This window comes from Leucopleurus acutus (genome assembly GCF_964270905.1).
Source record: "Leucopleurus acutus genome assembly, chromosome: 16".
Classification (NCBI taxonomy): domain Eukaryota; kingdom Metazoa; phylum Chordata; class Mammalia; order Artiodactyla; family Delphinidae; genus Leucopleurus; species Leucopleurus acutus.
The window spans coordinates 37,884,207-37,911,806 of record NC_139158.1 but is presented as its reverse complement, the minus strand read 5'-3'; the positions used below and the strand labels follow the sequence as shown (position 1 = coordinate 37,911,806).

The 27,600-nt window shown below is 53.1% G+C and overlaps 1 protein-coding gene across 1 annotated transcript; it reads left to right on the top strand.

The window, feature by feature from the left end:
- Nucleotides 1-10,532: 10,532 nt before the first annotated feature.
- On the top strand, nucleotides 10,533-11,863 carry LOC309973201 (tryptase-2-like; the record flags this gene model as incomplete). Its single annotated transcript, XM_082857236.1, has 5 exons — nucleotides 10,533-10,593; nucleotides 10,761-10,932; nucleotides 11,044-11,309; nucleotides 11,462-11,625; nucleotides 11,699-11,863. The coding sequence occupies 5 exons, from the start codon at nucleotides 10,533-10,535 to the stop codon at nucleotides 11,861-11,863; spliced, it is 828 nt and encodes a 275-aa protein (XP_082713362.1).
- Nucleotides 11,864-27,600: the final 15,737 nt, after the last annotated feature.

The following is a 27,600-nucleotide window of genomic DNA, read 5'->3' as shown; positions in this document are numbered from 1 at the left end:
CAGGGGGCAGCCCCAATTGGCCAGACATGCTGTGTCCCCACGGCCTGGGGAGGCATGCCAGGCGAGCCCAGGCGTGCGAGGCAGAGGATGGGGACTCCCTGACTCCCTGGCATCCTGGTCCTAACCCCACCCTGCCCCCAGGACAACCTGAAGGACCTTTGGTCGGCCAGTACCTGACTGCAGGTGGTGTGGTGAACTGAGTGAGGGCTTTGGCCACCCTAACTGACCCACATCCCAGGCTCTCCTGCCCTCCCGCCCTCTGACCCTTGACCTATGACCCTTCCTGGCAGGGAGGGCGCAGACCACAGGCTGGGCCTGGAGGAAGAACCACTGCAGCAGCCCTGGGTCCGGCCCAGCTCATCATCCTCCCCCCGTGGGAACTGAGGCCAAGGTCACACGTAGAAGAGTCTGCAGACCCCAGAACTCCAGGTCCAGCTGTCCACCTCCCACGCCCACGCGCAGTGCCGCCTGCTCCTCGGAGGTCCCAGGCCAGGGACGCAGCTGCAGTCGGACCTCCACTCTGCGACCGCGACCCAGTGGGCAGGTAAGGGGTGGCCGGGCGTCGAGTCCCTCCTGTCCCAGCATCTGTCCAGCCCTGCCCGGCAGGTGCTACGGGGCCTCTGCTTTTCAAGCCAGGCGCTCCCTCTGGTGGACACGCGGGAAACTGCAGGACTCCGGACGGAGCTGAGCTCGCGGCAGAAATAAATCCACTTTACTTGTGGGTGACACGATCACATAAATAGAAAAACAAAAATCTTCTGCAAACGCCAGAATAAATGAATTCAGCGAGGCTGTGAGGCACAAAATCAATATGCAAAAATTACTGTATTTCTAAATATCATCCACCAGTAATTGGAAAATAAAAAACACAAAACAATTTCCTATAGAATTAAAAAAAAACAACCCACTAATGATACATTTAAAGAAAGGTGTGCAAAGTCAATACAACAAAAAGTACAAAACGTCGCTGAGAGACATTTTAAGAGCCCTAAAGAGAGATGTGTCATGTTTCTGGATTGTTAAGATATCAATTAGATCCGTTTGGGTTTATAGCCTCATGCAATCCAAATCAATATGCCAGCGGCCCTACCTCTTGCAGAGATTGACAGTCTGATTCAAAAGTTAATATGAAAAGGGAAAGGACCTGGGATAGCCAAGAAAATTTAGAGGAAAAAGACAAAGATGGCTCACTCATCCTCTCCAACATCAAGACATACTCTAGAGCTGTAATAACCAAGACCATGCATTGGGGAAGGATGCACACAAAGATAAAAGGAACAGAACAGAGTAGATATAGATCCCAGAACTGCAGGACCACTTGATTCATGACCACGATGTCACTGATATTGAATGGGGAATGGGTGGCCTTTTCGATCAATGGTGCTGGGCTGATAAGATAAGCGTGTGGGAAGAAGTGAAACTGGGGCCCCATTTACACCAGACACAAAACTTAATTCACGATGGGTTTATGTGAAACGGGGGTGTTGACACAATGAAGCTTCTATACAAAACAGGAGAGTATCTTCAGTACCATGGAGTTCTTCTCACCCACAGAATGGAGTCAGTTCCATATGCACACAACCACCTGGGTAGAACTCAGCATCGTTCCGCTGAGCAGAGGACATCCACACGGCACATGTGACACTTCCATGTGCAGCGTTAGAATCAGCAAAACTAACACACAGTGACAAAAATCATGACAGCGGCTGCCTCTGAGGGTGGTGGAGGAGGGTCTTGACTAGAAGGAGACATGAGGAAACCTTCCAGGTGATATGTCTTGTTTTGGGTGGTGGTCACACAGGTGTTACAATCGTCACACTTCATTGAACTGGAGTCTCACAGTCTGTGAATTCTGTTGTATATTAGCGTTATCTCAGAAAAATATACATCTATAGACTTCCGGTTTCTGCTCTGACACATAAAGAGCTTGGAAGTCATGATTTCCATCCTCACAACAAGAAAGTGAAGAACAAACTGAAGGCCAAGTGAAGTCCCATGGGAGAATCCAGGTCACAGGGCAAACCTCTGTCCCCAAACTGGACAGGCAGATGATTACAGAGAAGCTCCCACTGAGCAGAAGCTGCAGAGCCTGAGAACACGTGCAGAGTGGCTGCTGGACACTGAGCCTGGAAGCTTGGGCGTTAAAACTTCCTGGGGCACCAGTCCTGGGCGTGCTTGCACTTTGATGAGAGTTTCCTGCAGGAGCTGCACCAGGCTCTCAGGGAGAAGATCCAAGAAAAAAAGCCTTCAGATTTCAAGCAGGGAGAGCGGAAATAATCAACTAGAAATGCACCTAGAGCTTTCTGTTGTCTGTGACAGAAGCCTGCCCTCAAGGAAAACCACTTCACCAGACCTGGGGAAGGACAGGTAGGCCACTCAGTCCCCTCCAGCCTTCCTGTAAGCCCACTAAAAAACTGAGACTTACTCATGGGATTATTGAACCTTTCCCCCACCCAATCAACAGGGCTCCAGCATAATAACACTGGATCACAACTGAGAGGGCTGTGGACACAAGCTCTATTTAAGGAGGAGCTTCTAGGGAAACCAAAGGCAACAGAAGAGAAAGGACAAGGACACCAGAGGAATTTGAAGCCTCACAAACAGTCAACACACCCCAACTCCAGCCAGGTAAACACAAATCCTCACACTAAAGACCTATTTGTCTCGGCTCCTATTAGCCAGTACACTGTAGCCAGTTTCCACCAAAAAAATCACAAGGCATGCTAAAAGCAAGGAAACAGTCTGAAAAGATAAAGCAAGTAATAAAACCAGACTCAGATAAGGCAGAGATTGGCAACTATCAGACTGAGGACTTAAAATAACTATGATAATATGCTAAGGGCTCTAATGGAAAGAGTGAACACTATGCAAGAACAGATGGGTAATGTAATCAGAGAGATGAAAACTCTAAGGAAGAACCAAAAGGAAATGCTAGAAATTAAGAACACTGTAACAGAAATGAAGAACTTCCAGTCAATATCTTACTGGAGTCCTCAATGATGTGATAAGAAAAGGAAACAAAATGTGTACAGATTGGGAAGAAGACATAAAATTTTCTCTGTTTGAAGATGCCATGATTGTCCATTTAGAAAAATCCCAAAGAATAGACAACAAACAAATTCCTAGAACTAATATGGTATTGTAACAAGGTTGCAGGGTAGGTTAATATTACAGAGTCAGTTGTTATATTTTATATATTGCTATATACCAGAAGTGAAGAATTGGAATTTGAAATTAAAAACACAATGCCATTTACATTAACACTCCCCAAAATTAAGTACTTAGGAACACTCTAACAAAGTATGTACAAGATCTATATGAGGAAAACAACACAATTCTGATGAAAGAAATCAGGAGTCTAAATAAATGGAGAGATATCCATGTTCATGGATAGGAAGACAGTGTTATTAAGATGCCGAACATTCCCAACTTGATCATAGGTCCAGCACAATCCCAATCCAAATCCCAACAAGCTATTTTGTGAATGTTAACAGACTGATTCTAAAGTTTACGGGGAGGCTTCCCTGGTGGCGCAGTGGTTAAGAATCCGCCTGCCAATGCAGGGGGCATGGGTTCGAGCCCTGGTCCGGGAAGATCTCACATGCCGTGGAGCAACTAAGTCTGTGCGTCACAACTACTGAGCCTGTGCTCTAGAGCCAGTGAGCCACAACTACTGAAGCCTGCGCGCCTAGAGCCCATGCTCCTCAACAAGAGAAACCACCGCAATGAGAAGCCCATGCACCGCAACAAAGAGTAGCCCCACTCGCCGTAACTAGAGAAAACCCACGTGCAGCAATGAAGACCCAATGCAGCCAAAAATAAAATAAGTTAAATAAATAAATTTTTAAAAAAAGTTTAAAAATATAAATAAATAAAGTTTACATAGAAAAGCAAAAGACACGAAATAGCCAACATGATATTGAAGAAAAAGAACAAAGTTAAAGGACGGACACTACCCAACTTCAAGACTTACTATAAAGCTATGATAATATTGATGAGGGAATAGACAAATAGATCAATGGAATAGGATAGAGAGCCCCAAAATGACTCATATAGAACAGTCATCTGATCTTTGACAAAGGAGCAAAGGCAATTCAATGGAGAAAAGACAAGCTTTTCAACAAATGGTGCTCAACATTGCTCGTCCACATGCAAAAACTGAATCTTAACACTGACCTTCCACAAAAATTAATTCAAAATGGATCATAGACCTAAATGTGAAATGAAAAAATATAAAACTTCTAGAAGATAACATAGGAGAAAAATCTAGATGACCTCAGGTTTGGTGATGAGTTTTAAGATACAATACCAAAGGCAAGATCCATGAAGGAAAAAAATGGATAAGTTGGACTTCATAAAAATTATAAACTTCTGCTCTGTAAGAGACACAATTATAAGAATGAAAAGACAAGCCACAGAATGGGAGAAAATCTTTGCAAAACATGAATCACATAAAGGACTGTTATCCAAATATACAAAGAATTCTTAAAACTCAACAATAACAAAGCAGGCAATCCAAATACAAAAATAGGCAAAAAACCTAACCAGACACCTCACCAAAGGAGATACAGAGATGGCAAATGAGCACATGAAAAGATGCTCAACATCATACGTCATTAAGAAACTGCAAATTAAAGCAACAATGAGCTACCACTACACACCTATTAGGATGGCTAAAAATCAAAAACACTGACAACACCAAACGCTGGCGAGGATGTGAAGCAACAGGAACTCTTGTTCATTACTGGTGGGAATGCAAAATGGAACAGCTACTCTGGAAGACAGTTTAGCAGTTTCTCACCCTATGATCCAGCAATCACGCTCCTAGGTATTCATTTTCGCAAGTGAGTTGAAAAATTATGTCCACACAAAAACCTGCACACAGATGTTTATAGCAGGTTTATTCATAATTGCCAAAAACTGGAAGCAACCAAAGGGTCTTCAGTAGGTGAATGGATAGCAAATTGTGGACCATCTCGACAGTGGAATATTTGGTGATAAAAAGAAATGCGGGGGGTGGTGGTGGTGGTGGGATGAATTGGGAGATTGGGATTGACATATATTGACTAACAAGAACCTGCTGTATAAAAAATAAAATAAAATTCAAAAATAAAAAAGAAATGCACTTTCAAGCCATGAAAAGACCTTAAATGTATACTGCTTAGTGAATGGAGCCCATCTGAAAAGACTGCATACATATGATTCCAACTCTAAGACATTCTGGAAAAGGCAAAACTATGGAGACAATAAAAAGATCAGGGGTTGCAAAGGGTTCAGGAGAGAAAGATGAATCGGGGGAGCACAGATGATTTTTTAGTGCAGTGAAACGCTTCTGTATGATACTGTAATGGTGGACACATGTCATTATGCATTTGTCAAAACCCATAAAATATACAACACCAAGAGCGAACCCTAATGTCTACTGTGGATGTTAGTTAATAATAATGTATCAATACTGACTCATCAGGACTGACTTCCCTGGTGGTCCAGTGGGTAAGACTCTGTGCTCCCAACGCAGGGGGCCCAAGTTTCCCTGGTCGGGAACTAGATCCCACAAGCCACAGCTAAGAGTTCGCATGCCACAACTAAAGACCCCGCATGCCGTAAGTAAGACCTGGCACAGCCTAAATAAGTAAATAAAATAAATATTTAAAAAATACCAACTCATCAATGATAACAATATACCTCACTAACACAAGATGTTCATGATGGGAAAACTGTGGGGGGCGGGTGTATCGGAACTCTGTACTCTCTGCTCAACTGTCTGTAAACCTAAAACTGCTCTAAAAAATAAAATTTTAGTTACTTTTAGATGATTATACAACTTCACATACAACTTCGCTTCATAACAATAGGCTTTAAATGTCTGCAGATCTTTTGTGTTACTGTGGTCACATACTTTACCTCCAAGTAGGCTATAAACCACACGGTACACTGTTTCAGTTGTTGCTTTAAAATAGTAACTTTTATCCTTTAAATGTTTTTTAAATGAGAAAAAAAATGTCTTCTTATTCAGGCATTTCCATTTCCAGAGCTTGTCTTACTTTGTCCAGCTGTAGAGTTTTCCTCTGCTATCACATCCTACTGTCTCCAGAACATCCTTTTACATTTCTCGAAGTGCAGGTACACTGGCAATAGAGTCTCTCGGCCATTGTTTGACTGAAAAACTTTGTTTCACATTCCTTTTTTGAACGATATTTACTCTGGTTAAATAACTCAATGTACATAGTCTCTTTTTCTCTTTTCTTTTTTTTTTTTTTTTACTGATTTAACGATGACTCCCTCTCAGATTTTTTTTTTTTTTTTTTTTTTTTTGGCTACTTTGGGTCTTCGTTGCTGCTCACAGGCTTTCTCTAGTTGCGATGAGCGGGGCCTACTCTTTGTTGCAGTGTGTGGGCTTCTCATTGCGGTGGCTTCTTTTGCTGCAGAGCACGTGGGCTCAGTAGTTGTGGCTTGTGGGCTCTAGAGCGCAGGCTCAGTAGTTGTGGTGCACAGGCTTAGCTGCTCTACATCATGTGGGATCTTCCCACACCAGGGATCAAACCTGTGTCCCCTGCATTGACAGGCGGATTCTTAACCACTGCGCCACCGGGGAAGTCCCCTGTCTTTGTTTCTGTGTACTGTGTTTTTCCTCCTGGGGATGTTTTTAATCTTCTCTCTCTCTCTCACTGGCTTTCAGCAATACACGACGTGCTTTGGCATGTTTTTCTTTAGGTTTATTCTATTTGGGATTCATTGAGATGGTTAGATCTCTGGTTATAGTTTCACCAAATATGGAAAGTTCAGGGCCATTAATTCCCCAAATATCATTTTAGTTTATTCCTCCTCCTCTCCTTCTGGGGCCCCAGATAATTTATGAGAGACTGTTCAATACTCCCAGGTGATTCTGTTAATTTTTTCCTGGCCTTTTCTCTCTGTGCTTCATTTTGGATGGTTTCTATTAGTATGTCTTCAGTTTTACTGTTCTTTTCCTCTGTGTGTAATCCGTCAATAACTCCATCTAGGATATATTGTTTTCAATGTAGAGATTTTATCGTTTGTGTCTAGATGTTTCATTCAGGTCTTTTTACAGCTTCCATTTTTCTCATCACACTCACGTTTCCTCTACCTGAACATACTTGTAACAGCTCTTTCAGCATCCCTGCCTGTGAACGCCATCATTTCTGGATCTGTTTAGAGTGACTGACTTTTTTTCTGGTTACAGGTCATCTTTTCTTAAAATTTCTTTTCATGCCTGGTAATTTTTAAAAACTAATTTTTTTTAATTGTTTCAAAATACATATAACATAAACTTGACCATCTTAACCATTTTTCAGTGACAGTTCAGTAAAGTACATTCACATTGTGGTAAACCAATCTCCAGAACTCTTTTCATCTTGTAAAACTGAAACTCCATCCCCACTAAACAACCCCCCTCCCCATTCCCAAGCCCTGGCACCCAACTTTCTACTTTCTGTCTCTATGAATTTGACATCTCTAAGGACCTCATGCAAGGAGAGTCATACAGAATTCATCTTTTTGTGACCGTGTCTAGTAGTGTTTGATTGGACGCCAGACCTTGTGCACACTCTATGGTTGGTGGCTGGATTTTGCTATGTTACTTCAAACGTTTGGGGCTGTGTTCCTGAATGCCAGATCCTTCTGAGCCTTGCTCGTCAACTTTGTCAGGGTGGGTCTGGAGAAGCGGTCCCTCTTGTGCTAACTTCACTCCACTGCTAAGTTGATGGGACTTGGCCAGAGCCGGGTATCACAAGGTTTCTCCAATCAGCTGGGGGACCATGAGACGTTCCCAGGCCTGTGTGAGCTCCCAGAATCCTCTGCCTGCTCCCCTCAGATGGTTCTTGTCCCTGACCTTGTTCCTGGTGTTGATGCTTTCCTCTCAAGCACTGGCAGGACCCCAGGGGACCCCTCCGGGGGCCTCTGGAACTCACTGTGTGCAGGTGTCTCCTCCCTGGCTCGCGGCCTCACGAGTTCTGGCTGCCTGGGGCTCCCCACCCCCTCACAGCTGCCTCCAGGTGCACTGTGGTCACTGTGGCTCTCGCCTCACCCTTTGCCCTTCTCTCAGGGGCAGTCCCACGCTGCCCCTTGCCCAATGTCTGAAACCACTATTTCGTGTACTTTCCCCAGTGTCTAGCTGCCTACAGTGGGGGGGTTGCACATGTCCCCTGTAACCCCATCTTGGCCGGAAGCAGGTATCCTGGGTGGAGGATCCTTACTGACCTCACTGGGCTGGATTCGGAAAGGTGGAGACGGCCTGGAGCACACGTTACCCTCACACGGAACGAGCTCCCCTCCCAACACAGCAGAGCCTCTTCATCTCTTCTTTTCACGAGAACAGCGCTTGGAGCATGCCTGGTGGAGACCCTGAGGGTCCTGCGCTGGCTGTGTCCTCTGTCCTTCTGTTCACACTGTCCCAGATGTTACAGGGACCCTGAACTCCAGGTAGTTTGGAGAATATGGGCCAACAGTCCAGGGACAGGAGCATCTCTCTCTCTGAGATGGCTGGCAGGGTGGCTGTGCCTGTCCTGGAAGATGAGTGCCATGGGACACAGGCCATGTCCTCGGTGGATAGGTCTTTCCTTTACTCGGCTGTCACCAGGGCTGCAGAAGACAGTCCCCCACACACACACACATGCCCCCAACTCTGATCTCCTCCATGCTCCCCCTGTCACCCCCAGAGCCCACCCCTGGGGAGGCCCACCCCCCAGGTCCCTCCTCCCCAGGGCAGCAGCCCACCCACCAAGGGTGGCCCAGCCCCACTTTCCTCTGGGTACCCCTGTCCCTGGCTGGCTGAGGCTCTCTGGGCATCTCCCAGGCTCCTCCCTGGGAGTCCTCCCCCTGACCCTTCTCACTTCAGGTCCCACCTCAGGCCAGTGGCTTGCGACGCCTGGGGAAGCAGGACCCCCGTGTCTGGCCCCAAAGACCACAGCCTCAGCCAGAGACCTCCCCATGGGCTACCCTGGAGCTGAATGCACCCATGATCTTCACTTGTCACTCACTCATTCCACAGTTAGAAATCCACAGTAAGGTCAAGAGATCACTTGTTTTAAGGCCCTTGACGACACCACTTGTCAACAGCATCTCTTCCCAAGCCCGTGGGACACGTGGGACACAACCTTGCAACACAGGGAACTGCGTCTCAGAAACCTTGCAAACGTGACCCCCAAGATGATCGCTCAGTTTATATTGCATTTTCGTTATTAACTAGGTGAAATCTTTCTAATGTGCACATGGTCATTTACATTTCTTCAATGAATTGTTTATTTATTTGGTTATTACTGATTTTATATGAGGGACTTAAACTTTTTGTTATTACTGGGTTGCAAGAGTGAGGAGGTGGTCCTTGTGTACTAAGGATACTCACCTGAGAGGGTCTTCAGGGGGACCCATGTGGGATCTGTTAACTCCTTCCCATCACCTAGCCCCCTCCCACCCCCTTCGGTCTGGCCAGGTGTTGGTCCAATGTTAGCCAGTCAGAGCAATCACATCCTCGAGCTGCTGATTGGTCTGCTTCCCAGGGCTGAGCCAATCAGAGCCTTCCTTGGAGGTGCGGCCCTCTGTGCTCCCTAAGCCCCGCCAAGTCCCCTGGCGGGCCCTGGGCACCAGGGTGTCACCTGTTGTCCCTGCCTCCTCCACCGTGGTCTCCTAGGGTCCCATCTCCATCAATCCGGTGCATGGGACCCGGATGCAGCACCTGGAGGCGCTGGGACCAGTTTGTTGAGAGAATAAGTGAGCACCGTCTGCTAGAGGGAGGCCTGAGGTGGGGCAGTGGGCTGGAAGCCAAGGGTGACCAGCAGGCTCAGGGGAGAGTAAGGAGGTGGGGCGGATGGACGGACAAGTACAGTGGTCGCCTTGGCACTGCAGGACCGGGGACAGGGGTGGTGGGCCTGGTGGGGAGTGTCCAGCGAAGGCTGGCACTGGCCTCTCCTGTCGTCTCCCCCTCACTTCCCTCTGCGGATGGCACTCAGATCCCCAGATAATAAGGTTCCACTGATGGCAGAGTTAACTGCTCAGATAACACCCAGAGATGGACGTTATTTGACCTCACTGAGGAATCGGTTCTGCCATCGCAGGGTGGGGGGCAGGGATGTGTGGCAGGGCCCCTTCCTGGCCAGAGGGACTCGGGCACTGGGTCTGAGTCATCCACTTCCTCCCTCTGGGTTGGATGACCAGCATCCCTCCCCTGACCCTGTCCTGCTCTGTGAGGATAAGAGGCAGGGAGAGAGGGCTGGGCAAAAGCAGCTGGGCCCACCGAGGTGAGAACCCCCAGCGGGACCCCAACATCTGGGTGTCACTGTGGAGCAGGGTGGCCGAGCCTCAGATCCGGAGCACTGAGGCCCCAGACCCCCTGGCCTGGACAGAGCCCCTGATCACCAGGGGCCCCGACTCCACCTCCACCCCACACCCTGCACCCCATACCCTGCAGACCCCACACCCTGCAGACCCCGCACCCCACACACACCCCACCCCACAGAACCCAAACCCCACAGACCCCCAGCCAAGCTCCAGCTGCCCCTCCGCGCTCCTTCCAGATGCTCCATCTGCTGGTGCTGGCGCTGACCCTCCTGGTGAGCCTGGTCCATGCGACCGCTGGTGAGTCCTGACCCTGGGCCCGTTCTGTCTCTGTCCCCTCACCCCACCCCCCACAAGCCCAGGGATGGGTGGGTGGGTTCAGAGAAGCCCAGGGTGGTGCTGGCACAGGGAAGGGCTGAGCCCGATGGCTGGGTCGTGTCATGTCCTGAAGGCCCTTCCTGCCCCAGCCCCAGACCAGGCCCTGCAGCGAGCAGGCATCGTAGGGGGACGGGAGGCCCCTGGGAGCAAGTGGCCCTGGCAGGTGAGCCTGAGATTCAGCACCCAGTACTGGAAACACATCTGCGGGGGCTCCCTGATCCACCCCTGGTGGGTGCTGACCGCGGCCCACTGCGTCGGACCGTGAGTCTCCACAGGGCCTGGCGGGTAGGGGTGGGCCTGGGGCTCTACTCACGCTCCTGGGTGTGCCGGAGGTGGCTCAGCCCCTGAGTAGGTGGCCCTCTCTCTCCCCAGGCAAGTCCAAGACCCCACAGTCCTCAGGGTGCAGCTGCGGGAGCAGCACCTCTATTACCAGGACGAGCTGTTGCCCATCAGAAGGGTCATCCCCCACCCCAACTACTACATAGTTGAGAACGGGGCGGACATCGCCCTGCTGGAGCTTGGGGACCCCGTGAACATCTCCAGCCACGTCCATCCGGTCACCCTGCCCCCTGCCTCGGAGACCTTTCGCCCGGGGACTCAGTGCTGGGTGACAGGCTGGGGCAACTTGCACAGGGGACGTGAGTGTCAGGGACCGCTGGAGGGGGACTTGGGCACATCGCGGCTCCACCACCTGGGGTTTCCTCTGGGGAACAGGGTCCCAACCGGCCGGCTCAGGGCGGTGATCCCACACTCTCCTGATGCAGCATCCTTCCTCTCCTCTCACCCCCAGAACCCCTGCCACCGCCATTTCCCCTGAAGCAGGTGAAGGTCCCCGTCGTGGAAAACAGCATCTGTGACATGAAATACCACACTGGCCTGTACACAGGGAACAACATCCCGATCGTCCGGGACGACATGCTCTGTGCCGGGAATGGCAAGAGGGACTCCTGCCAGGTGGGTCTCGCGTCCCCCTGCAGCCCCCAGCCGCCCAGGCCTCACAGCCACCGCTGACCCCTCCCCTCCCCAGGGCGACTCCGGAGGGCCCCTGGTCTGCAAGGTGAATGGCACCTGGCTGCAGGCGGGTGTGGTCAGCTGGGACAACGGCTGTGCTCAGCCCAACCGGCCAGGCATCTACACCCGCATCACGCACTACTTGGACTGGATCCACCAGTACGTCCCCGAGGAGCCCTGAGCCCGGTCCCCAGGGTTGCCACCTGGGTCAGCGGAGAAGCCAGTCCCCTCCTGTCCCCACACCGCTGCTTCCTGCTGAGGCGGCATCCTTCCCCACCTTCCCTGGCCCCCTGCCCTGAGCACCCCCTGTTGACGCCCCTGCCCCGAGCCCAGGGAGCAGGCAGTGGGCACTAACGCTCATTAAAGATTATGGAAAGCAGATGTGGTCGTCGCTGTGTTTCTGGCTGTGGGTGTCGCTGAGGGAGAGGAAAGGGTCCAGGGCCCAGCCAGGTGCAGCCACCCTCTCTGTGGGTCCCTGGGCCCTGAGCATCTGCCTTGCTGTAGGGATGGCCCTGCCCTGCCCCTTGCACCCAGGCCCACTTCTCTGCATATGGCTTGTATAGAGCACACATCTCCTAAAGGGAAGAGCCGTCCCCTGCTATTGTCAGATCTCAGTCCCCAGAGGACTGCACCCCCCACGATTGTCTCATTTCATCTCACAGTCACGCCCGTTTCCCCTATCTCCCATCTGGCTTTTATTGGGAGTGTGTTCCTACTTATGAACAAGGCTGCTTTTCGATCTGCATTCTAGCACCGTCTCCTTATTGGTGATTGTGTTCTGGAGCAAATTCCCGGACAACCCCCGGGGGCGTTGCTACATCATTTCCAGAAAGGCTGTTCCCCTGTCTCCTCCTACCCGTGCACATCACAGCACTCCCCTCATAACTGCCAATGACAGAGATTCTTTGCTTGATCAAACTTTAGTCAGGCTCCTGAACCTTCTCCTGGGCCCAACTGTGCCCTTCCTGGTTATCTCCCATTTTACCAAGAACCCTGCTGAGTTGGTTTAGCAAGAACCCCTGCCCTTGGTACCCAATCTCCCTTGATATCTGATCAAAACCCCTCTCTCCCCGCCCTAGGTTTCATCTCCCTGGGATGTGTCAGTAGAAGCCTCTTTAGGGTGGTTTAAACAGAATTCCCCCAGACCTGCTGTCTCCTCTTGGAAATTCTCTGACCACCAACCCCTTGCTCCTTGGCTACAATCCCCACTTGTCCCTGCTTTCTTCGGAATGGCGCCCAGTTCTGTACTGGGGTCTCTTTTCCCCTGTTGCTCTGGTTTTCTTTGAATCCAACACCGTGACACAATGTGAAACACACTGGATACAAATGTGAGACGTAATATATCATGTCGAAGTGTAATAATGTAAACATGATACAAGACACATAGTGTAATACATGTAATACACAAAACATAATCAAATCAATGTATCATACACTACACTGTGGGCAAAAAGGCATCATCCATATTCAGCATTTGAAATTCTTGTAATGAGTAGCATCCTTTTGCTGTTTCATTTTGCAGATTGCATTTATCTCATTCCTGGGGTGAGGGGAGGTGAACACTCCCTGTGTTTGTCTAACAGATCATTTCCTCCAGCAGCTCTGCTTCTCCTTGTTAGTGAGGCTCTTGGAGTCCTCGGTTTCTTTTCGTCATTTTAAGGTATTCAATGAAATGACTGCATTAACACTTTGTCTTCCACAGTTGCTGAAAATTGTTTTGTTGGCTTTGCAAAGTTGGAGGTGTTTGTGTTTACAGATTGAAGATTTGAATTGTTGCACACACAGGCACAGATACACTCATGCACATGTGTGTGCACTCACACACACAGACATACTTTGACGTTAATCCTCTAGAACCGATTTCCATGTCAGGTGAGGCTCCAGAACCACTGAGGTAAGAGTTTCCTTTGTGTTTCCAAGTCCTTCCCCAGCCCCACCGGCCTCTGTTCCTGCATCCCCGCCGAGACTTGGGGACCGAGGGGCACTGAGGGTCCACCCAGCAGAGCCCTGGGGACCAGGGCCCTGGCTCTACACAGGCTCTCCCCCAACTTCCGACTCTGACTTGAAGCTACGTAATGGGGGAGGGGCCAAGGCTACTCATTATTCCTCTTAGTCTTGAATCATTTTTAATTACAAACGTGGAGCATGCCCACTGTAAACCCTTGAAGGATACATACATGTTACGAAGAAACCTCCTTCCCCTGTCCCACCAGGGATCATTCCTATCTGTTGTTGGGGTGATGACTTCCAGAATTTTCTTAAGCCTGTACAACATGGCCTTGGGCTGGATGGAGTGTGGAGGGAGGGGTATTTCAGGGGATCAGGTAGGTGGGAGGGTAAGAATTGGGCACTGGAGTCCCGGAGCTGCAGACCTGAGATGCTGCAGGCCGGGGGTGGGGCAGAGGAACAGGGCAGGGCATGAGCTTACACCCGGGGTGTCCCTGTATCCCTGAAAACCAGACCCAGATACTGACTACAGGTAAGAGTGAGCACGGCTCAATCTGGGAGGGTCAGGGCTCGGGCCAGAGGACAGTCTGAGTGGGTGAGCTGTTGGTGCCAGGGGTGGGAGCCAGGAGGAGGGTCCAGTCCTAGATTTGGGACTGTCCAGGTGTCCTCCCAACATGTGGGCCCACATGACCCAGTTATGCTGGGCGACAGGGCCCCTCACCCCGTCCTGGGCCACGAGGGCATCCCCAGGGAGGGAGCACTTCGGGCAGGACACACCCCTCCCATGCCCCATGCCTCAGTTTGCCCTCCTGTCAAGTGGGAACAGAAACAGCACCGTGTCACAAAGATATCAAGGGGACATCGAGGGGATGGAATTCTGAGTTTCTTTCTCAACAGCAGGCTGGAACCCTGGGGGTGTTAAGGGCCCTGCAGGGAGCCATGTGATGGGGTGCAGGTAGGGAGAGAGGTCCCCAGTGCTGGAGTGAGTTGAGCCAGGACAGGTGGGGGCCCAGAAGTGGGACCCAGGGATGGCACTGGGGTTCCCAGAGTCAGAGGACCTGGGTCTTCCCAGACCTGCCTCCGCCCTCCATACAGGGTGACCCCAGGCCTCCTGGGCCCTAGGAGGGGCAGCCTGGGCTCCGAATCCTCCCTCCCCCACCCCGTGCCTGGCTGATGGGGACAGCCTCCCAGGTGTGCGGTCCTCAAGGGCTCAGCACAGGCCCCCCACACAGAGGTGGTGTCACTGTCATCCTTATTTGTCCTTATTTGTCACCAGGTCAAACGTGGAGCACACATGTCCAAGCCGTGGCTCCGGGCCTGGTGCTGGTGGGAAGAAGACAAGTCTGTGCCCCCCTCCCCCACCCTGTGGATCATCAGGCAGCTCTCTACCCACCCCTGTGCCTCAGTTTCCCCCCACCTAAGAGGGGGTGGCTGACCTAGAAGGTCTCAGAGGGACCCACAAGGGTCCCGGTGCTTAGAAGCTGGGTTGGGAGCTGGGGCAGGAAGGAGGGAGGGGCAGGAAAGTCCCAGCCCCTCCCAGGGGCCCTAATCAGCTGTTATCAGGCCCTGGCCGGACAGAGGACAGTTAGGAAGGGCAGCTGGGCAGCTGGTGCTGTGCCTGACTGATGGAGACCATGGGACCTGGGGAAAGGTGGGGGGAAAGAGACAATGGGGAGAGGGGGTGAGCTGGCACAGAGACTCCAGTCACAGGTCCTGAGCTGTCTCCACTGGGCTCAGTCTGGACCTTGAACTGGGACCCTCCTGAGAAACCCCAAAGACCAGCGTTGAGGAGAGGAGACAGCAGGTCTGCTCAGCAGGAACCAGGGAGGGCTTCCTGGAGGGGGTGGCACTGACTCCAATCCCTGCCCAGGTGGGGAGAAAAGGCTTTGCAGCCAGGTCGCATAGGGTCTGACCTGGCCCTGCTGTAGTCTGTGTGGCCCTGAGTCGGCCACTTGCTACCAGGCCACAGTGTCCACATAGGGACAAATGCAGGTGACAGGCCCTCCCTGCCGGGTGTACAGAAGGAACAGGTGGAGCCTGCCAGTAGAGCCTGGCCTTCAGCTCCTCCTCTATCCCTCCTCCCCCATCCTGGGACTTCCCTGCTCCCTCTCCAGTTTCTGTGTGGGGAGGAGACTGGTTGCAAAGGGACAGGAGGGAATGTTTGGGATGGTGGGAATGTAGTAAACTTGATGGTGGTGGTGGTTACAGGGCTGTATACTTTTGTCCAAGTCTTTGAACTGTAGACTTAAAATTGGCAAATTTTAAATAAGTGGTTTTTTTTTTTTTTTTTGCCACTTTGCAGCTTGTGGGATCTTAGTACCCCAACCAGGGATCGAACCCATGCCCCCTGTAGTGGAACCATGGAGTCCTAGCCGCTGGACCTCCAGGGAAGTCCCAATAAGTGTGTTTTTAAATGATACCATAATAAAGCTGAATTTTTTAAAAAAGTTTGAATCATGGAAGTCTTTTTCCAAAGGTATTTGTCTTGAGATATGTGAGCACAAACCCATATTTGTCCCGGAAAAACAGTAACTTAGCATGGACTGAGCTGTGGGCACACAGACTTTCAGCTAATGAATATCTACAAAGCAGCCCCTGGGATGTGGTCATTTTCTAGCTGTGAGACCTCAGGCCAGTCAGCAAATCTTCCTGATTTCATTTATAAAAGGGAACTGACGTCGTTCCTTGGGGTCGTGGTGGATGAAGCATGTCATGTGTGGGTCTGGAGCGGTGGGCGGCCCTGGGGCTCACGGGTCCCTTCCTCCTTCCTAATTTCTGGCCCTTGGGAACTCTGGCCCCGCTCAGAAGAAACCTTGCAAGGTGCCTAACCCACGCCACTGCTGCGTCATGCTTGCTCCTCAGCCTCTCCCAGTGCCCCCACCACCCCACTACCAGCCCCTCTCATCACCCCCTCCCTTCCAACCCTCACTCAGCTCACAACAGCAATTTGCTACCGAGTAGGATGTGGCTGAGATGCTGGGAGACGCCTCACGCACCCAGAAGTCTCCATGAGGTGCCTGCACCCTAATCAGGAGAGGCGTCCTGAGCCACAGCACCAGGGGGCCTCAGTCAGTGGAGAGCCTGATTCCAGGGCTGGAAAGGAGACCCCGGGTCCCAGAGGGTGATGGACCTGGACAAAAGGGAATGCCTGCGGCTAGCTCAGCCCTTCTCCCAGTGGTCGGGGGCATCGGTGATGTGAGGGAATGCAGGTCTCCCGCCTCCAGCCAGGGCTGTGTGTACAGGTGCCTATGCACTTGTGTCTGAGCATCTCTCTCTCACGTAGGCTACCCTGCCCCCGGGGATGAATCCCAGGGCTTGGAGTTGACACCAAGAACCCAGGGAGGAGGATCTGGGGGCTCAGGTTAGAGGTGCCCAGGAGCTGAGTTAGAGCATCTATCCCAGACCATCCTCGTATTAATGAGGAGTCTGGGGACCAGGGGGGATGTACTTTCCTGAGGCCATACAGCAGACAGCGGGAGCCGGGGGTTCTCAGGATCCATGCAGCCCCTCACCCAAGTGTCCCCTAAGAGCAGCCTCTTTCTCACACCCAATCAGCACACACGTGCACTGGGCCTTTCTCCGTACGGACGCCAAGGTCAGTCTAGCTGGTCAGCATCGGGAATCCAGAGGCTCCACCACAGTTTTTAGGTTTGGTGGGGGGGCCCCAGCAGGCTTTCAACAATGACCCTGGATTCTTCCAGGGAGGGAAGAGGCCTTCACCAGGCTGGGACAGGCTACGGCAGCCGGGCCTGCCCTCCGCACAGGAGGCAGGGCAGCCGGGGGCCGCTGAGACGCGGACAGGAGGCAGGGGGCGGTGCCTCGCGGTTCCACCAGGGACTCCAAGGCCCCAAGACCCCACCGCAGTCCCCTTTCGGCCTTGTCTGGACCCAGGAGCTGGGGCCCTGCCTGCTCAACCCCCGGACTGAGGAAGGTCCCCTCGGACCCTCTTCCTAGCCAGTGCCCGGTCCGGGTATAGGCAAGAAGCGGGGCCGAGACCCCCTTCCCAGCCAGGCCCGCGGGATTAGGCCAAGTCCTGGGGACCGAGAGCGCACAGGGACCCAATCAGGGCCGCCCTCCCTCCTTCGCCAGGCGCCACAGGGCGGGCCGGGCGCGCAGGCGCAGACCGCTGAGCTCTCTGCTCTCTCTGTAGGACGCCGGCAGAGCCTCTGACTTCAGGTGTGTGGCACAGGCAACTGGGCGGCTGCAGGTGAGGTTGAGAACTGGGGGTGCGGGAGGCACACCACAGGGTGGGGGTGGGGGGGCGCTCACGTTCTGTGCCTGGAAAGGCTGAGCAGGGCGGTTTTGGTGAAAAGTCCCGGTAAAGTCCCGGGATGGCGGAGCTACTGAGCAAGGTGGGGCAGGCCTGCTTCCCTACCCTCCCGGCTGCGCCCGCCCTGGAAGCTCCGCGCTCGCCCTGCAGTGTCCCGTGCCCCGAGGAGCGAGACTCGTGGAGAGACACCAAAAGAATGGGAAAAAGTCATTTCCTGCTTTTTAAACAAGAGACCCTGCCAATTACACCCTACCCCGCCTAGGGCGAGCACCAGGCCTCTGCTTTGAGAGCTGGCACCGTCCACAGCCTGCCCCCCTCTCCCCACCATACACACACACCCCACCCCAGACCACGGGCACACAGAGCACCCCTGGAGGGTCTCTGCTGAGGATAAGTGGTCCAGCAGCACCCCCCTGCCCCATGACAGTTCAAATGAACAGGCCAGAGAAACAGGTTACCAAGCATTTAGTGTTGGTGGGTGGGAGGCGGGTGGGTGCCGGCAGCCCCCAGGGACCCCCCAGCTTGTGCTTCCATCCTGGCCCAGCTCTTTGCCTTAAACAGGTGCAAGTCAAACTGCTGTCATGCCTTGGCCATCTTTTGTCCGCTGGCCACATGGGGGTCAGGGTGGGGGTTGGGAGAGGCAGGGACAGCAAGGCAGAGTGGGGAAGAGTCGCGCAGAAACGGGCAACTTGGGAGAGACGATGCAAGAATGGCAGGCCGAGCCCTGGGGAGGGGTCAGCACCTGTGCAGGTGCCCTGGCAGGAACACTTGGCGCTGGATCCAGGGCTGGTAGGCAGAGACCCTGGCATACACCCCCGGGAGGCTGGGCTCAGCGCAGCCCCTGATGGAGCTCACCACTGCCACCTGCACCCAGCGCTTGGCCTGGAGCTGGCAGACCAGGGGGCCTCCGGAGTCACCCTGAAAGAAGCAAGAATAGCAGACAAGTCCAGTGGGGCTCAGGTCTACGCTGCAGGGGGTGCGAGCTCTCAGACTGAGGCTGAAGTCGGGGAGCACAGGGACCAAGACGGCTGGATGCTGGGGCGGGGAGTGGGGGGACGCACAGGGCAAGCTCTCTGAGGCTCCAGGTAGCCAGGCAGGATCTCTGTCCTTGATCTGGTCCTCCTAGCAGCCCTGCATATCAGCTCTATCTGCCTCTTTTTTGTTTTTAAGAGCTGAGGCCTCTGAGGCTCAGAGAGGTCAAACAACTCGCTGAAGGTCACACAGCTAGTATACAGCATCGCTGAAATTCAATCACTTTATTATTATTCTGAAGCCTGGATGCTTCCTCCGATGTATGCTGCCTCCCTTACTAGTCACGTGGCCTTTTTGAGCCTGGACTCCTCTGTGTCTTTGCGGCACCTGCTCACCTCCCTGTGACAGCCGGAGCCCGAATTTTCTGGCTTTTTATTGTCAGAATGACTCTGGACCCATTCTTGTAAAAAGTATTCATCGAGCTCTGACTCCAAGCCAGACACTGTTCTACCTCGGGGATGAGACAAAGCCCCCAACCTCATGGAGCAAGATTGTAATATGTCCCCCCTGGCCCAAGTCCAGGACCCAGCCTGCCTCTTGGGGTCACGTAGGGTAAGAGGGGACCTGGGGAGCCTGGCTAAGCACTGGGGAGGTGCATCACAGATCCTCTGTGAATGGGCCTCACCCCACTGTACTTAAGGGGAAACAGGCCCAGAGGGAGCCAGTGACTCCCCAGGCCCTGCGGAGGATCGGGCCAGGAGCACTGGCCAGGGGTCCGACTTCGCAGAAGCCCTTCTGGCCCTGGAAATAGCCAGCACACAGCATCTCCTTGGCGATGGGCTCTGGGCGGTAGAACCTGCGGCACCCTGCAGGCTGACGATGCGCACATCCCCTCCTGCAGCCGGTGGGGGCTCCAGCAGAGCCACTGAGGGCAGAGTGGGCGTCAGGGTGGGAGAAGGGGTCCTCGGGGACCACAGGTGGGGTGTGCAACCACGCCTGCTCTCTGGGGATGGCTAGGAGCAGCGATGGATGCGCCCCCTCCCCAGGCGGCCAGCTGCACGTCGTGTGGGCGGTGAGGCGGATGCCTGACCCGAGTGAGTGGTGGTGCAAGATGAGGGCTGGGCCAGGCCCTTGGGGACAGGGTCGGGCAGAGAAGCTGCGGGTGACTCACTGCCTCCTCGCAGTGCGTTCTGCTCCACCTTGGGGCAGCTCCCTCCAGCCCCAGCCCCTTGCCTCTCACCCACCATTCTGCCTGAGGTCCCCCCAGCCAGTCACCCAGCAGAGGGTGCCCAGCAGGAAGTAGGAGCCTGGTGAGGCCAGAGGGACCGATCTGATGGTGCAGGAGAAGGGCACGGGGCATGCCAGCTTCACCAGGGCCACGTCGCTGCCCTGTAGCACGTTCCCGTTGAAGGAGGGGTGCCGGACGATGCTGATGACGGCTGTGGAGACGGAGTCTTGGGGATTGGTGTACAGGACAGACTCTCCCAGCTGGATGGTCAGGTCCTGCAGATTCACGGAGCTACGCAGGAAGCAGGAGGAGACATGATGGGCCATGAGGACAGAGAGTATGGTGGTGTCGGCCCCACCCAGACTGGCTCCTGGGGGGAGAGGACCATGCACCTGGGAGCTTTGTTCAGTCCCGCAGACCCTCTCTGCTCAGCCCTGGCCCACTGGGTCGGATCTAGGCTTGGGGGACACAGGGCTGGCCGCGTCTGGATGGGGAGAAAGACTCCAGCGTAAACATCCAGCCATGTGATAAGACGATTCATCCTTTGTCCAGAGCCCTCTGTGAGGCGGGGCCTGTGCTGCTGGGGGACAGAATGGACTGGGCCCCACTCTTCCCAGGCTAGACAGACAGCGAGGCAGGTGGTGCCCAGATGGTAGAGGGTAAGACCAGCAGTGGGCGGCAGGTGGGTTCTATGCCGGCAGGTGGGCAGGGCGGCCAGGGGAGCACAGTGGTTCCACAGGAAGTTGGGGAGGCATGTTCTCTGCAGGGGGTGGGGTGGCAGAGGGAGGCGGATGACCCCCTCTCAGCATCTGAGGACAGCTGAGCTGAGCCCTCAGGCAGGTAGGATGTTGACCTGAGATGGGGACAGAAAGGGGTCCCCTGAAGAGAGGAGTGTGCAAAAGCTCCATGAGGCAGGGGATTCTTGATCAAAGCATCTTCTGAATTCCCACCAGGAAGCTGGTCTCTGCCCGAAGCCCTGTGCTTAGTCAAGAGTGTCCTTGCCTTCCTGACACTGAGCGAGGTTTAAGTCACCCTGCAGGACTGTTCCTATTCCGAATGTCCCTTCTCAGGGTGTTGGGCTCACTGGGGCTGCAGAGGGACCCACACTGCCTGGGTTCACATCCTGTATCCGCCGCCTGCTTATTATAGGGCCTCAGGCTCTGTGCCTCAGTTTCCCCATCTGGAAAATAGGGGTTTTAGTACCTACCTCAGGAGGTTGTCACGAGCAAAAAGTGATCCATGTAGTGTGCTTGGAACCATGCCTGCCTGCGGGAAGCCCCCAGGGACTGTTGATCATTATTCCTGGGACTTAATTCTACCAGAAACGTTCCAGAAAGGGTTCCAGCACCAACAGAAAGTGAAAGGTTTATTTACCCCCACATTACACTTGGGACCAGCCAGTTAGGTATTAATTATTGCACCCGTTAAAGTTAAGCTGACACCTTGGTTCAGCCTCGAGAGGGACTATCTTTGATTTCGAATTATCTCCGTGTGGAATTCAGCCTTGAGTTGCATTAGGTTGGCTTTGTTTTGGTTTTGGTTTTCAAATACTGTCAAAGAGCATTTTGCTCTTTAAATGTTTTCTGCTTTCATGTACACCCATGTTCTTCGCAGCGTTATTCACAATAGTCAAAGGTGGAAACAACCCAAGTGTCCATCAGTGGATGAATGGATCAATAAAATGTGGTCGGGGCTTCCCTGGTGGCGCAGTGGTTGGGAGTCCACCTGCTGATGCAGGGGACACGGGTTTGTGCCCGGTCTGGGAAGATCTCACATGCCGCGGAGCGGCTAGGCCCGTGAGCCATGGCCACTGAGCCCGCGCATCCGGAGCCTGTGCTCCGCAACGGGAGAGGCCACAACAGTGAGAGGCCCGCGTACGGCAAAAATAAATAAATAAATAAAATGTGGTCCATCCATACCGTGAAATATTATTCAGGCTTAAAAAGGAAGGAAATTCTGACACCTGCCACAACATAGATAAGCCTTGAGAACATTATGCCAAGTGAAATAAGCCAGATACAAAAGGACCGTTCTGTACGATACCACTTCTGTGCGGTCCTTACAGGAGTCAGATTCATAGAGACAGAAAGTGGAAGGCTGGGACTTCCCTGGTGGCGCAGTGGTTAAGAGTCCACCTGCCAATGCAGGGGACACGGGTTCAACCCCTGGTCCGGGAAGATCATGCTGTGGAGCAACTAAGCTCATGCGCCACAACTACTGAGCCCACGTGCCACAACTACTGAAGCCCGCGCGCCTAGAGCCTGTGCTCCGCAACAAGAGAAGCCACTGCAATGAGAAGCCCACACACCGCAACTAGAGAAAGCCTGTGCGCGGCACCGAAGACCCAATGCAACCAAAAATAAATTAATTAATTAATTAATTTAAAAAAGAAAGTGGAAGGATGGTCGCCAGGGCCTGGGGGAGGGGGATGGGCAGTTAGTATTTAATGGAACAGAGTTGCAGTTTTACAAGATGAAAAGAGTGCTGGAGAGGATGGTGGGGATGGTTGTCCAACAACGTGAATGTATTTATTACCACTGAACTGGACACTTAGAAATGGCTGAGGTGGTAAATTTTATGTTATATGTATTGAACCACAATTTTAAAAATAGGAAAAAAAGTGCCTACTTCCAAGTACTGTCAAATAATTAAAATATGTTTTCTTTCACAGTTTGAAGAAAATGCCAGTGTCTGAGGCAAATTGCTGAAGGAAAGCTGGATGCTGGAGTGACCCCAGCCTGTGGGCATCTGAGTCACCTGCGGGGGGCTGCAAACGGCAGTGAGTCCTGGGGGTGGTCGGGGGCCGGCACTGTCTTCCCCTCTAGCTGCCTGGGGCCTCTCAGCGAGTGGGAAGCAGGACTCACTTGGAGAAGAAGTGGGCGGCAGTCAGCACCCACCGGTGGCTGACGAGGCTGCCTCCGCAGACATGCTGTCCCTGCTCTCTCAGGCTTACCTGTCAGGGCCACTGCCAGGGGGACGCCACCATGCCCCCAACGATGTGGACCTCTGGGACAAAGCCGATCACTGGTGGAGAGATGGGTGGAAATGGCCCAAGGGTCACGGGTCAGCCCAGCAAGCCCCCCAGGTGGCCCCCCTATGAGAACAAGGCCCAGGGGTGGGGCCCAAGGGTTGGCTCCCCTCCCACCTTCACCTCTAGATTCTGTCTAGATTCTGAACCCCAAACAGCTGCCCCATGGAACTTTCCACAGTGATGGACATGCTTGGTACCTGAAATGTGCTTGTGTGACTAAATTTTTAATTTAATGTTAATTAATTTAGATGCAAATGGTCCCTGTGGGTGGTGGATGGCTTCCAGGTTGGAGACCTGGGGATGCCTCAGTCCCCTTGCTGGGAAGAGAGGCAGGGTCCCCTGGCTGTTGTTCTGAGGTTTAGGTGAGAGAAGGCCCGGGAAAGCTCGAGCACGTGGGGGGTTAGAAAGTCTTGGTCCCCCTTCTGGGTCTCAGTTTGCTCCTGAGCTGTGCACAGATGAGCTGCCTTGGGGAAGGACTTTGAAAGTTGTAAAAGGCACAGGACTGTGCGGATTCTCACACAGACCCGCAGGGCGCAGGGAGCAGGTTACGGTGCTTCAAGAACCGGTTGTTTTGGATGCGATCCCACACCTGTCTCTTGGGGGACAGAGCTGGGCAGAAAAAGTCAGGACAATTTGAGGGCCCAGGATGGACCTCAGAGCGAGGGGGACACAGGTGACTGGCCCCTGCCTCCCGGCCAGAGAATACCCAACACGGAGGGACCACAGACTGCCCAGGGGGGTTCTAGGGCAGCCGGACGCCCTGCCTCGGGACTCAGCCCTTTCTCCCAGGAAGGGAAACACGAGGAGCGCCAGAGGCAGCCACATCTACAGGCGGAGGAAGGTGGAGGATGCTGAGCCCCAGCACGGGGGTGAGGAGGGGCAAGACAGGCCTCCCAAGCTTTCCCCACAGCCATGGCCACGGCTGGGACGTGCTGCTGCCAGGGCTGGGGCACCTTCGCTCGCGTCCCCCTGCTGGAAAGACCAGGGATGCTGGAGAACCTGGCTCAGAGACGGCTTTGGCCCGGGGACCTGCCCGTGGGGGCCACAGCACCCCAGTCCCAGAAAGGACCACAAGAGAAGGTCTTCCCTCCTGCCCTCCAGGGACCCCCTCACCTGGAGGGACATCTGCCGAGGGCCCAGTGGGGACTCCAGGTTCTCCTTGTGCCCTGGCGCCATCTGACACGGGGTTTGGGGCTCGGGGATCTGGTTCTCCACGTGCCAGCAGCCTGCGGCCAGGGTGATCAGCTGATCCCGGACGAGGCAAGGGCATTCTTCACTCCTTCCCTGCCCAGCCCGGCATCGCCTCCCCCACCCCTACCCCATGGGTCCTGCGCAGGCTGAGAGCACTGTCTGGTGGGCCCCACCGGCCCCACCCAGGGCTGGCTGTGCCCCTGCCCAGCAGGGGGGTAAATCTCTCCTGGTCTGGGCTTACCTCCCATCAGGCCTGAGCCCTGTCCCCCCTGCAGGAGCGACCACAGGGTCCCCTGAGCATGAGTCACTGCCTGGGCCCTCTGGGCTTCCTCCTCTGGAAACTCTGGCCTCCAGTCTGTGGCCGCGAGCCCCAGGGTGATGGCTTTTCCTCAACCCTGCCCCTCACGTCCAAGCCCCTCAGAAGTAGCACTTCCTGAGGCCTGGGCTACGGCTGGAGAGGCTCCCAGCCCAGCTCTGTCCCCTCGTCCTACCCTCCCCGGGGAAGAGGGCCTGGTCCATCGCTGGCCACCCGGACCCCAGCTCCAGGCTCAGGGACATAGCTGCCTGAGGGAGGGACCTTACCTGGGGATCATTTTTCAGGGAACCAGGTGGGAATTCAGGGGAGAATCCCAGGCCTTGCGTGACGTTAAGTGTCTGCCTGGTCCAGGTACTGAGGAAACCAGAGGAGGAGGGACGGGAGTTCCAGGAGCACCTGGCCTAGGAGCTGTGTCCCTGTTGACTCTGACAAGTGCCCGCGACACTGCAGCCGCCCTTATCTCTGGGCCCCTCAGCCAGTCACTCCCCTGCCTGCACCTGCCCTTGTGGCCCTTCAGCCTCGTTGGTGGAGGAGTGGTCGGAGGTGCTTAGAGCAGAGGCCCCAGGCTGAGGCCTGCGGACTCAGTGCCTGCGGACTTGCTGCCAGATCCAGGCCACAGGGCCCCAGAACGAGGCAGGAGGCACCGGAACAGGCCGTGAGCCCAGTGCCCGCAGGTGCCCGGTGGGACCTGTCACAGGTACAGCTGGACAAAGCCTGGAAATGCAAACAGGGTCCTACCCATCCTGGAGGCATGTGGGGAGGAGACCCGGCAGCTGGGGGAGACCGCCCCACTGGATGTTTCCTGTTTGAGTCGGTTCTTGGAATTATGTAAGATGGAGCAGCTGTGTCATGGCTACAGTCTGGTTATCCTGTAGTTAACGTTTTCTTTTCCAGCCTTGCCACACAGCTTGCAGGATCTTAGCTCTTCGATCAGGGATTGAACCTGGGCCCCTGCAGTGGAAGCACAGAGTTCTAACCACTGGACCACCAGGGAATTCCTGCAGGTAGCTTTTTTTTATTTGGTGGGAATTGCAGTATCTACAAAACAGCTCAAAGAATATAGCTCAGAATATTATCTGTGGCCCTTGAGAAGACACTAAAAGTCCTTGACTTTGTTCAATGGCTAAACTATTATTTTTTTGTCTTGCTTGACTGTTTTCCTTTGTTTCTGCATTTTTCTCATTTCTCTGATTAAATGTATTCTTTGGCTAAAGTTTTCCTCCAGACAAGAGGCAGACGGAGGCATGGGGAGAGGGAGTGGCCTGTGCAGGGAAGGCCCCAGAGGGTCCTGTGCCATTACAACAGTGCTGTAACTCGGGGTTCCCAGAAGCTGGGGGACGGACGCCACCTCCCTGGATGTTCACATCTTAAGGAGAGACCCCCAGGTCCTTGAGAAAGACTCTCCGGGGTCACAGAGCTGACAAGAGGCCTGTCTAGGCTTCAGAAGGGTTAGCAGGCATTTCAAAGAGAGGAGGGTGTTTACCCGTCTTCTAAGTAAATGATCTGAGGGAAGGGAGGGGGGATCTCTCCCCTTATTTTCTTTTTTAAAAAATATATTTATTTTATTTATTTATTTTTGGCTGTGTTGGATCTTTGTTGCTGCGTACGGGCTTTTTCTAGTTGTGCCAAGCGGGGGCTACTCTTGGCTGCGGTGCACAGGCTTCTCATTGCGGTGGCTTCTTTTATTGCAGAGCATGGGCTCTAGGTTCATAGGCTTCAGTAGTTGTGGCATTCGGGCTCAGTAGTTGTGGCTCGTGGGCTTAGTCCCTCTGCGGCATGTGAGATTTTCCCGGAGGAGGGATCAAACCCGTGTCCCCTGCATTGGCAGGCAGATTCTTAACCATTGCGCAACCAGGGAAGCCCTCTCCCCTTATTTTCTTTTTAATTAAATTAATTAATTACTTAACTTTTGGCTGCCTTGGGTCTTTGCTGCTGCGCGTGGGCTTTCTCTAGTTACGGCGAGTGGGGGCTACTGTTCATTGTGGTGCACGGGTTTCTCATTGCAGTGGCTTCTCTTGTTGTGGAGCATGGGCTCTAGAGCGCAGGCTCAGTAGTTGCGGCGCACGGGCTTAGTTGCTCCGCGGCATGTGGGATCTTCCCGGACCAGGGCTCGAACCCGTGTCCCCTGCATTGGCAGGAGGATTCTTAACCACTGTGCCACCAGGGAAGTCCTCCCCTTATTTGCAACGGGGGAACTAAGCCTTTTATTTTAATCTTATTTGTCCTTAGAACACACACACTCACAAGTATTGGGTGCTTTCTGTGAAGAATTCCACAGGGAGGGAACAATACACTGGATACCACAGTGTCCACCAGGAGCTGAGGAAATCTTGTCTTGCTGTGATGGCTCTTTACTTTGTTGTTTTGGGTTTTTTAAAATTTTTTAATTGAAGTAGAGTTGATTTACAATGTTGTGTTAGTTTCAGGTGTACAGCACAGTGATCCAGTTACATATATGTATGTATTCTTTTTCATGTTCTTTCCATTATAGGTTATTAAAAGATATTGAATCTGGTTCCCTGTGCTCTACAGTGGATCCCTGTTGGTTGTCTATTTTATATATGGTAGCGTGTGTCTGTTAATCCCAAACTCCTAATTTATCCCTTCTCCTCCCCTTTCCCCTTTGGTCACCATAAGTTTGTTTTCTAAGTCTGTGAGTCTGTTTCTGTTTTTTAAATAAGTTCATTTGTATCATATTTTAGATTTCACATATAAGTGATATATGAAATTTGTCTTTCTCCCACTGACTTCACTTAGTATGATCATCTTAGTATGATAATCATGTTGCTGCAAATGACATTATTTCATTCTTTTTTTATGACTGAGTAGTATTCTATTGTATATATACCACGTCTTCTTTATCCATTCATCTGTCGATGGACATTTAGGTACAATTCCATGTCTTGGCAATTGTAAGTAGTGCTGCTATGAACACTGGGGTGCATGTATCTTTTCCAATTAGA